The sequence below is a fragment of the Alnus glutinosa genome, chromosome 4 (assembly GCF_958979055.1).
Source record: "Alnus glutinosa chromosome 4, dhAlnGlut1.1, whole genome shotgun sequence".
Taxonomy (NCBI): domain Eukaryota; kingdom Viridiplantae; phylum Streptophyta; class Magnoliopsida; order Fagales; family Betulaceae; genus Alnus; species Alnus glutinosa.
In genome coordinates, this window is record NC_084889.1 from 18,432,477 (window position 1) to 18,444,637 (window position 12,161).

General features: G+C 46.6%; 1 protein-coding gene across 3 annotated transcripts in view; it reads right to left on the minus strand.

Annotated features, from left to right (window-relative positions):
- LOC133865720 (agmatine deiminase) overlaps window positions 1-11,145 on the minus strand; it is a 46,634-nt gene extending 35,489 nt beyond the window's left edge. The window contains exons 1-2 of one of the 3 annotated variants that reach the window (XM_062302166.1): window positions 10,904-11,145; window positions 10,567-10,806 (exon numbers count right to left, since the gene is read on the minus strand). In XM_062302166.1, coding sequence (XP_062158150.1) covers window positions 10,567-10,653 — 87 coding nt within the window. In that variant the 5' untranslated portion in view covers window positions 10,654-10,806; window positions 10,904-11,145. Of the gene's footprint in view, window positions 1-10,566 lie in introns of all 3 variants that reach the window. The other 2 variants (XM_062302165.1, XM_062302164.1) reach the window with 2 other exon arrangements.
- Between the last annotated feature and the right edge of the window lie 1,016 nt (window positions 11,146-12,161).

Below are 12,161 nucleotides of genomic sequence, written 5' to 3' on the forward strand. Positions count from 1 at the left end.
CCAATAACTGATTGTTGAGACAAGAGAACCAAGCCATTGGTGCTTGTTTGAGTTCATATACAGCATTGTGGAGCTTGCAAACTGCATGAGGAGAAGGATGAATGAACCCCGGAGGTTGTTCCATGTAGACATTTTCAGTAAGGTATCCATGTAGGAAGACGTCGCTGATATCAATTTGATGGACTACCCACCTTTCAATGACTGCAATGGTGAGCACGATGCGAATGGTGATAGGCTTCACTACAAGGCAGGTCTAAGCAAAATCAATGACAGGTTGTGGGTGAAAGCCTTTTGCCACTAGTTAGGCTTTGTTCCGGTCTATACTCCCATCAGCTTGTCTCCTAATTCGATAGACCCACTTGAAACCAACAACATTCATGGAAGGAGTGGAATTTTTTTTTGATAAGTAAGAAGAGAATTTTATTAGAAAAACGCAAAGCGCAATCAAGTATACAGGGGGTATACAAGAGAGACAATTAAGAAGAAGAAGAAGAAGAAAGCAATACAAGGAAATCGTTATAACTAATCTCTAGAGGTGCTAAATACGCAGCCGTCCAGGAGTACAAAGAATGAAGAAAAAAGGAAATGAGCTCCTCTATGGTTCTTTCTTTGTCCTCAAACTGTCTATCGTTGCGTTCCGTCCACAAGCACCACATAAGACAACAAGGAGCCATCTTCCACACGACCGCACTACTGGACCGTCCCCCCGACCACCAACATGCAAATAAGTCTATCACCCGAGAAGGCATCACCCAATACAGACCGAACCGGCTAAGGATGACGTACCAAAGAGCGCGTGCAACCTCGCAATGAAGGAGAAGATGATCCACAGTCTCCCCGGTCATTTTACACATGCAGCATCTATCAATCACAATGACACGCTTCTTTCTGAGATTGTCCAAGGTGAGGATTTTCCCTAACGCTGCCGTCCAAGCGAAGAAGGCCACTTTCAATGGGGCCTTGGTCCGCCAAATACTTTTCCAAGGGAAAAAAGAAGCTTCTTTGCAGGCAAGAGCCTTATAGAATGATCTAACATCAAAAGACCCTTTGCGAGAGAGGGTCCACCAAAGCCGGTCCCCCCCATCTTGAGCCACCTTGGATGAATACAGTAAGGAGAAAAAGGAAGCCATAACGTCCACCTCCCAATCGTGAAGATCACGGAAAAATCTGACATCCCACTGATAGGAACCACTTACCACTACCAAATGGTCTTCTACCAAAGAATCCTTGACACAAGCTATATCATATAGAACTGGAAAGGCTTCCTTGAGGGACTTCTCTCCACACCAAACATCATCCCAAAAATGAATCCTCGACCCATTGCCCAAGATAAGTCTGGTATATCTACAAAACAAGCTCCACCCCTTCCTAATGTTCTTCCAACTCCCCACACCGTGAGACCCAAGGGGATCTGAGGAACACCAACCAGCCCTAGTAGAGCCATACTTCGCATCCACCACGGATTTCCACAGAGCTTCTCTCTCATAAGCATAACGCCACAACCACTTCCCTAACAGCGCCTTGTTGAAAATTCTCAAGTTTCGTATACCCAAACCACCTTCAGAAATAGGATGACAAACCTTGGACCAACTGACCAAGTGGTATTTGAATTCGTCGCCTATGCCACCCCACAAAAAGTCACGATGCAGCTTCTCAATGCGACTAGCAACACTGGAGGGAATAGGGAATAGAGAGAGAAAATATGTAGGAAGGTTGGAGAGAGTACTCTTTATAAGGGCAACCCTACCCCCCTTCGACAAATACAACCGCTTCCAGCTAGCCAACCGCCTCTCAATCTTCCCTACAACTTCATCCCAACAAGACTTAGCCTTGAAAGGAGCTCCCAACGGAAGACCAAGATACTTTATAGGAAGAGAGGACACTCCACAGCCCAATATGTTAGCCAGACCGTCCATATTATCCACCTCACCCACAGGAACCATAACAGATTTGGCCAGATTAATCCTCAATCCTGACACAGCTTCAAAAGAAATAAGAAGCATACGAAGATAATGAAGATGATCAGAATTAGCCCCACAAAAGACTAAAGTATCGTCTGCGAACAATAGGTGAGAAATGTTAATAGCTTCGCTGTTGCCAGAACCCACAGAGAACCCTGAAAGGTAGCCCTTTTGAACAGTAGCAAAGAAGAACTTACTAAGAGCCTCCATCACAATGACGAACAAAAGTGGTGACAGTGGGTCACCCTGTCTAAGGCCACGAGAGCTACTGAAAAAACCGGTTGGGGAGCCATTCACCAGCACAGAGAATCGCACCGTAGAAATACAGTGCGCTATCCAGGAGCACCATCTCTCCCCAAAGCCACATCTTCTCAACATATACAGTAAGAAATCCCAGTTAACGTGGTCGTAGGCCTTCTCAACATCCAACTTACAAAGTAACCCTGGTTCGCCGGATTTGATTCGACTATCCAAGCACTCATTGGCAATAAGAACTGAATCAAGAATTTGCCTACCTTTCACAAAAGCATTTTGAGGGGATGATATAATCTTCTCCACCACCTTTTTAAGTCTATTTGCAAGGACTTTTGCAATGATCTTGTACACACCACTAACAAGACTGATAGGACGAAAGTCCTTTAGATCCACAGCCCCAGACTTCTTCGGAATTAAGGCAATAAAAGTGGCGTTAACACTTTTGACAAACTTGCTTTGAGAGTGAAAGTCCCAGAAAACCCTCATAAGATCTGTCTTGATCACATCCCAGCAGTCTTGGAAAAACGCAAGAGAAAACCCATCTGGACCAGGTGCCTTGTCTCGATTCATGCTTTTCACCACCTCTAAGACCTCCATCTCCTCGAAAGGAAGTTCTAAAGATGAGGCCTCAGCTGCATCCAAGGTGTCGAAAGCAATATTATCCATTCTAGGTCTCCATGGGAAAGGTTCTGTAAAGAGAGACTCATAGAATTGAGCCACATGTTCTCTGATAACCTGCTGGTCGGAAGAAACAGAGCCATTGATGGAGAGCGACTCTATGGAATTAGACCTCCTGTTCGAGTTAGCAATTCGGTGAAAGAAGTTAGTGCATCTATCACCCTCTTTCAGCCACAGAACCCTAGACTTCTGTCTCCAACTAATCTCTTCCTACAAGATAGAGTTCTCCAGGTCTCTTATGACCGCACATTTCCTCTCCTTTTCTTCAGAAGATAGACCTTGTTGTTCCTCCAACCTATCAAGAGTACATAACTCTTCCATGTGTGATTTTTTGCGAAACTCCACATTGCCAAACTCCTGTTCATTCCGTCTTTTGAGATCAACCTTTAAGGCCTTAAGCTTTTGAGTAAAGATGAAGCTAGGAGAACCCTGGAAGCGATAAGACTCCCACCAAAGCCGAACCCTATCCACAAACCCTTCAGCCTTCAACCACATATTCTCAAACTTGAACGGTCTGGAACCCCATTGAATGCCACCACAATCCAGGAGGATAGGGAAATGATCAGAACACAATCTAGGAAGCCTTTTCTGAATAGACCCTGGAAACTTGACCTCCCAATCTGGAGAGACAAGAAATCTGTCAATGCGAGACCAGGAGGGGTTCTCCTGATTATTGGACCACGTGAAAGTCCCTCCAGCGAGAGGAAAGTCCATGAGGCCCTGCTCGAAAATAAAGTCTGAGAACTCCATCATAGCAGCGTTAAGGCGGCCTTCCCTAGACCTTTCAGCAGGAAAACGAATGACATTGAAATCGCCCCCAATACACCAAGGCATCTCCCACCAAGAAGCAAGGCCAGCCAGCTCGTCCCAGAGCAATCTTCTAAAAGAGTCAAGGTTAGGACCGTATACCCCCGCGAAGGCCCAAGTAAAGTCATCGGCAACGCTCCTAAAAGAACAAGCAACAACAAACTCCCCCACATACACATCTAATTTCTCAACAACCCTTCTATCCCACATGATAAGGATACCACCAGAGGCCCCGCATGAGGGTAAGTAACACCAATCAACGAAGTGACATCCCCAAAGGTGCCTCACTAAGCTGTTGGAGATGAACTCCAATTTGGTTTCTTGCAAGCATATAATGTCTGCCTTCCATTGTCTAATTAGGTTTTTAACTTTCAACCGCTTGCTACCCTCATTTAAGCCCCTGACATTCCACGAGAGAATTTTTGGCTTCATAAAATACCTCCAATCGCCCTCCCTTTACACCTACTCTGAGAGCTGCTTCCGCTTCTCGCATCATAATTAATAGAACAAGATAATCTATTAAGTTCTCTATTGAACTTGTTGCCCGCTTTCAGAGAAGAACCCGTCTCCTTCTTGTCATTTTCAGCAAGGATAGCCTCAAACACTGCTGAAAGCTGACCTTCATAGCCCTCACACGTGACCCCCACCGACTGGCTATACTCCAGAACCGCCTTCAAGAAGTCCATTGGAGATTTTTTACCGGAAAAACCCCTGAAATTATCACCCGGACAGCAACACAAAGGAGCCGGCTCTTCCTCCGGGGGCTCAATAAGCTTCATTCCATTCTTGTGCCCCAAACCGGAAGGGGAGAATATAGTAATGGAGGCATCTTCAACTTCTAACTCCGAGGGATAAAAGCCCGAAGGAATCAAAGGATCCAACGAACTCCGACCAGCCCAGACAACCATCACTGAGTCTGAACCCATCCGAACTGTGGCAGGGACTTCCGGAATTTTGGGTACAACCTCCCACCTAGAACCGGGTAGCTCAGACCCATTATTAGGAACCGGCTGGGAGGTTAAACTTTCCAAGGCAGGGACAACATTCTGCCCTCCGGCGCAAAGCAGAGGTGGGCAAATGCCGGTGTCCACCACGTTGATGAGTGGCCCGGGACCTAACTCCAACAGCTTGGAGTTGCATACCGGAGCTTGGATTTCGAGAGGAGCAGAAACACCACCGTCAGCCTCTGTGCATCCCGCAGACTGAACCGCACTCCTGGCTATACCCATCTCTACCTTTTCTTCCCTTGTATCCGCATCTATGGTAACAGGACGAGACCCCCGCTCTGGCCTGGAGGCAGACTCGACGCGTGTGATTTCCGAAGGCGTGATCGTCGTAGGAGGAAGACAGAACCCGTCAGAAGTCGACGCTCCCTCCGGAACACTCTCTTGTCCACCGGAACCCGACACTGCCAACTGTTCTGTTACTGTAGGCGTTACTATAGGCGAAGCCAGATCGGCCGTTGAAGCACTTGGGTTGGGCTTAGATTTCGGAACCCAACAAGTCCTCTTCTTTTTCTTCTTCCTGTTCTTCTTTCTCTTCCGCCTGTCACCATTGGGCTTGAAGCCCGGCCCAACCAACAGCAGCCCTTCACGCACACTACTCAGTGCTCGGTCCACCTCATTTTTCAACTTCTCCAGCTAGCTCTGCCAGAGCAGCAGGGAGGGTAACGTGTCTTTCCCTCCAAACTTCTGAAATCCGTCGCTTTTTTCACCAAAGGAGTAGTCTGACTTGCCTCGGAAAACAGCAGGGGACTTTGCTTCCGATTTAGGAAATCTCCTAACCCCCTGCACAGTGTCTAAGGCATAACGGTCATGATGGTCTTTACCCAAGAGGTGCTCCGGCTGAACCTGCTTCAACCCTTCCTCCTCCAGTCGTCGAGGACCTGTGCATAGCACTTCAACGTAAGATGGTGCTTTGTCTGAGGTTGAACCAGTAGCAGCATCAGTGCCGGCTCCCTTATCGTGAACCCCCTCCATCGCAGGCGAAGGTCCAGTCCGTACCAGAACTTTCCCTGCTGAGTCTGAGAGGAAGTCCCTGGTCTTCCCCAGCTCAGCCAGGAATCTGCTCCATCCCCACCCATTCCGTCCTTCAGGAATGTAAATAATCCCTTTCAAGCCACCCAAGGCATAGGCTGCTACTTCGATAAAACTTCCAGCTGTGTTGCCTCCTCGCCTAACAATGAAGACCTTGGACCCCTCCCTGAAAGACCTTACAAAATCCTTCCCTGTAAACCTCAGCACACTCTCCAGGGTCGAGAGCAACCATCCACAGCTCTGAGCACCAAGCAGTACGAGCCCTGAAAATCTCCTCCTCCTTTCCTCCACTCTTACCACTGAAGCACCTTCTATCACCGAGAAGACAAACGTCTTAGATTCCACACAGCACCACCTCTCCATTTCCACAGGACCACTTTTTAGTAAGAAGAGGAATAACACAAATCTAGAAATTCTAGAAAATTGATAAAAGACGAAGGACCACATTCCATTTTTAAGAAGAGCATCAAACTCCATGTTCATGGCTGTTTGCCATTTGGGATCCTTAGCAGCCGTGGTGTAGCACGTAGGTTTGAGTTCCTCAGTTTATATAGAAGCAAAGAGAGCCTATGACGGATACCTGACCAACCCATTTGCAAGCTGTCGTGGCCAGAAAATATTGTTCTGAGATCGAGTGGTCATCAGTGAAATCAGATTCAGCAATAGAAGAGTTCAGCAAAGACGACACATTTGCTGCAGAATCTGAGTTAGTGACAGATGCAATGGCAGTGGGATTGAGAGGAGGATCCTGAGGAGCCAATACTGGCAGGGATGGAGTAGATGGAAGCAGAGTTGAGAGGAGAGAGGATTCGGGACATAGAGGGGCAGTAGGAGATTTATTGGTATGCAAGGGGAGAGAAGTTTTTGAAAAAGGGAAAAAGGTTTCATTGAAGATGACATGGCAGGCAATGTACAGTTTTCCCGTGGGGAGATGTAGGCATTTGTAGCAATGATGGTCTTTGCTATAGCCAATGAAGATGCAGGCTTTGGAGCGATAATCTAGTTTGTGGTTGTTGTAAGGGCAGAGGAAAGGCCAACACTCACATCCAAAGGTTTTGAGAAACTTGTAGTCAGGTGCTATATGGAAGAGAAGTTCAAAAGGAGATTTTTTGTGAGTGATTTTGGAGGGAAGATGATTTATGAGGAATGTGGCAGTTTCAAAAGCATAATCCCAGAATTTTAGAGGGGCATTTGTGGTGAGGAGGCTGGACGCTGGTTGGAATGAAGGACGCTACGGACAATTTGGGGAGCAAGATGACCTAAACGTTGATTCCATTGATCCATGGGAACCTTCTCTCCGACGTAAGCAGTGAGAGCATTGGAAGGAGGAGGGAAGGAGGGCCATGGATGCATCCCACCTCTACTCGGGCCTTGGAGGAGGAGTTTGCGGGTGTGGAGGTCCTTAACAAAGAAAAATCATGGTGAAATTCAACAAAAACCCTATTATCACGAGAGAATTTGTTAGCAGAGATGAGATTTTTATGTATTTGAGGCGCATGTAACAATGAGGAAAGACAAAATGTATGAGAAGGAGAACATAAGTTTGCAGTGCCAGCGTGTAGAATTTGCAAACCTTGACCATAGCCTACTAATATTTGATCTGAACCGGTGTATTCATCCGCACAAACACTGAGGTTGGCCAGCTCGTTGGTCAGATGAGTGTTGGATCCAGTGTCATGATACCATTGATCATGGGTAGGATTTGTTGAAGCCATGAAAGCTGTGAGTTGGCTGGAATCCCCTTGGAAGGATTGATCATAACGCTGCCAGCAGGTGGAAGCAATATGCCCTGTCTTGTGGCAAATCTGGCATGTGGAGGGGGGCCGGTTGGAAGAGCCGAATGCAGAGGACTAAAACCGAGGGCCTCTGCCGCAGCCAATCCCATGTCCACAGTAGTTATATTGGCTGCACGGGCCAGGGCCAATAAGAGAACCACGATTGCCAATGTAAGGGAGAGGTGATTGTTGCTGAGCCATGTTAGCAGTCGAGATCAAGAGATCAACAGTAGTTGTATGCTGTTCAAGTTGTAGTTCATAAGAGAGGAGGTGGCCATAGAGATCATCAAGGTGGATAGGTTCCTGCCGTGTGGTGATGGAAGTGACTAGTGGATCGTAATCAGCACTAATTCCAGCAAGGATGTAGGAAACAACATCGGATTCCTGGAGGGGGTGATCAATGGCTGCCAACATGTGGGCAAAGCCTTGGGCTTGCTGGAAGTAGCCAGCAATAGGTTGTGAGCCCTTCTTCAAGGTGGTGAGCTGGTACCGAACTTGCATGATCCGAGCCTGAGATTGAGAGGAGAATAGCTTCTCTAAGGTAAGCCATATTTGCCAAGCGGTGGTGAGGCCAAGCACATGAGGTAATCGCCCTTCGGATAAGGTGGATATTAGGGCACTCATGATCATCTTGTCTTGGTGATACCAAGTTTGATGATCAGGATTGGGAACGAGAGCAGCATTCGTGGGATCCGTAGTGCACTTTTGTGGCTGAGGATAGGATTCATCCACGAAACGGAAGAGATCGAGGCCTTCAAGGAACGGAACAATAGCAATTTTCCAGATGGGAAGTTTTCCCTTGTGAGTTTAAGAGTAACATGGTGATGGATATTTTGTAGAGGAGCAGGTTGAGCAGGGGAGGTAGAGGCTATCGGGTTAGGGAAGAAGACGAAAAATTGGCATTAGCCTTTGGATGGCTCTGATACCATATAAGTTAGAATGTTTTCTATGTAATTCTGCCTACTTCAACCGTGGGGCAGTGTATGTATTTTTAATGATAAAGAGAGTTTGTGTTTACAAGATCATCTAGTAGAGACCTATCACTATACAATAGTCTAATACAATCATGATTGATACAAGATAGGGTTAGAGTTCTATCTTCTTCGGTTGATGCTTAGAGGAGATAGAGTCGTATCATAAGTGGTCTTCTATTTTGGTTTGATTGTGTTCAACATTATCTGATCTAATAAGTGATGGCAAAGTCACAAAGCAAGCTCTAATGCCCCATTTCCCGGAGTTCTACAATTATAAGTGCTGTTCAATCTGTTCGTGAACATGACTTTATAGTGTCTGGTAGTGGTTTCATCATGTCAAGGGAGCTGGGGCCTGGGTGTGATATATTTGTTTCTGGAAGGTATCAAAGTCATTTAAATCAATAGGAAAAAAATCTCTAATCTGCCTGGCAAATGGCTACCTAAGAAGCAGTTTCTTAGAAGCTCCAAATTTTAGCTTCTTTAACAACAGCAACAACAACAAAAAATAAAAATAAAAAAAGGGGGAGAGCTTGGTCACTTGATGTCGTCAAATGTAGATAGAGGAGCTTCTTGGTGTCAAGAAATGCAAGTATCCTTTCTCTCTGTCTCTTTTCTTGCAGACAACAGAGAGAGAGCTCGTCGTTGCTGGGGGAGGGAGGCCTCCCTCCTTCCCCCAGGTTTTGTTTTTGTCCCTTGGTCCTCTTGGACTAAGGTTTTGTTTCCTCCTGAGCTTTTCTCAGTGGAGGCTAGCTTTCTCTCAGCCATTAGGGCTGTGGAGCTGTTGTCCCCTAGCCTTGTTAGGCTATGGTGGTTTTTTCTGTGTTTTCTTGTCTCTTTCTTTTGTTCTTTGCAGGAAGGCCCAAATGGAGGTGTTCTAGCTTGGGAGTGCGGCGGGTTTTGTGTTTTTAACGGAGGTTCTGGCCGGTTTTATTCAAATTTTCTTCTTCAACTTTGGAGCCAGATCTGCACACCTCCGGCTATTATTCCAAGACACGCGCCCCCCAGCCGTGTTCACCGTCGTCGTCCGCTCCAGCCGCCGGAAGCTCAGGCCACGTCGGTAATCGGTTCTCGGCGCGTGGCCGGCACGCGCCAGAGAGCTTGCTGCTCTTCGGCGCGCGTGTCGGCTACGCTCCGCCTTTTCTGGCCGTGCACGGTGATGGATGGGGTCTACAGTGGTCGATCCTCTGCTGGGTGGTACCGGTGACGGCGCGTGTCCTCCACGCGCCGCCGTCTCCGGCGAAATCCGCCACTGTCTCACTGCCGGCAGCTGCTTTGGGTTTTCTCTGTTTTTCATTGTACATTCCTTTGTGTCTACTGTGGATCACAGTTTGTCTATTTGTAATGCACAAATGTTCATGGACTTATTTGGTGTCTGGGGTAGACTAGGCCAGTTTATTTGGTGCCCTTGTAATATTTGTGGATTGTACTTAGGCATCTGCTTCAAGTCAGACTTGTTTCTGACTTAAGGTTTAGGGGGGTCTTGTACCTCTAGCCTTGTACCCGCCCTTGGGGCGTTTCAGTAATATATGGTAGCACATGCTATCTTGTTCAAAAAAAAAAAAAAAAAGCACTTTTTGGCATCCGGCAAGACTTTTCCACACCAAAAGGTGGTCCCAAACAAGGCCCCCCAGCAACATCATAAGTTTCGAAACAGCACACTCCTAGCACATAATGTAATAAAATAGTTTCTACAATTCACTTATATCCACAGAAGATAAGCCCAATATAAAATCCTACAAAACCCAAATAGACGAACTTGTGATAATTAACAAATATATCGAAAAAAAATCATCGAACATATGAATGGTATTACAAAAATCTCAATTCCATCACATACCCTCACAACCATATATTAGGCATAAAAGCTAATTGAGGCATCACAAATATAGATATATCCATGAGAAAAACAGCTGACCAAAAACCCATTTTAATTAATTGGATTTCACATGCAACACGAATCTAGCTGAGAATCCATTTCCCAAACGGCGAAAAAAAAGTCAATAAATTTTCGTGACCCATCAACCTGAATAACATTATCATGTCACGTGAAAGCGGAAAAATTGATCATAGATGTACTCACAGGCCAACCCATCCAACAGTTTGAATGGGTTTCCCACTCAGCAGGCATGCGGTATCCATGGAGACCAGGCGTTCCTTCTAAGTCCATCTCTCACTCTCTCTCTGTCCCTCGTGTTCGATATATGGCTTAAGCTGAACTAGTAGACAGAGAGTGAAGTAAGCGGCTTAAGAGAGTTGGTGGCCCGGGGGGACTCCGAGGTGACCTTTTCCCAACAGGATCCGGCTTCAGTGCTTATACAATCTGCTGTTAAAAAATCAAAGGCCAGATTTAACTTGAATTAAACCATAACCTATAAAGTAAAACCTTTAACGCCGTTTAAGGGTAAAAGGGAAATTACAAAGGAAAATAAAAGAAAAAGCTCTCTCTGTGCATCTGTCGCTCCCTCACAAGTCACAAGTCATAAGGATTCAGTCACACACTTTCTATCTCTTCTCTCTCTCTCTAATCTCAACCTGATCTCCGAAACTCTCTTTCAATCTTTATGGAAATACTCTTGTGTTTTAGATCCGGCTTTAATGCCTGAGCTTCCACCATTGCCACAACTCCCACCCCTTCCAGGACTTCCCTTTCCGCCTATTCCTGGAAAGACTACAAATTCAAAACCTGTTGAACACTTATGATGTTGGGGAGAATATTAGCCTTCTCGGATGCCATGCCCAACCCGAGAACCAGGCCCATTGGGCCCACCCGGCCAAGTCCAAACGATCAAGAGAGATTAATCTATACGGGCCCAATCCTGTCATTTGGGCCCTAGCCGGTTCAACCGACCCGACTCGTCCACCCGGCTCGGGTTGCCGACCCGGATGCTTTGTAACACCTGCGTCCACGTACATCTCGGGATTAACCGGGATCTAAGGGACACGACGCACGATACCAAACTAGATCGTGCGTCCGAAGCCTCATCGATGGCACGCCACTCATAAAGGATCGTGCACTCGGGATTAGCGGTCGTGGACCCGAAATATCCGTGCGCTCGATACCACGTCTTCATCAACTACCCCTTTATGTGCAGAGAATCGATTAACTGCTCCTAAAACTCTATAAATACCTGAGACTCTTTAGATGTTAAGGTACGCTAATTAATCCCTAGCATTACTCTGCATATTTACTCTCAGAACAATACACTTACTTAAGCATCGGAGCGGGATTGTCAGCACCCCCCCGACGCAGCTTTTACTTGCAGGTTTAAAAGAATGAGCATACAAGCGAATTACTGATCGACACGTCACCTACCGGAATCTGTCTCAACAACTTACAAGATAAAAAGGAAGCCCACCTGGACCTTTTCTTTCCACCACTTCTGCCACCAAATCCTTTTCAGCCACCTCCTCTTATCCCTAACCCATTTCAGCCTCCGCCAGCACCGTTGATTCCTTTCCCACCAATATCAGGTTTAACTCCATCACCACCACCCGTCGGAGTAGTCCTCGGACTCCTTTGCGACGTCGTTCACGGGCTGGAACCCTAGGAGAGGGAGGCACTCACAGGGCCTCGATCCCTTGCTATCGCAGACATTGAAGCTCCCGCACAAGCCGTACACACGGCACATGATGCCCTCCCCAACTCACCATAGTTGTTGTGAGTTTTAAAGAGTA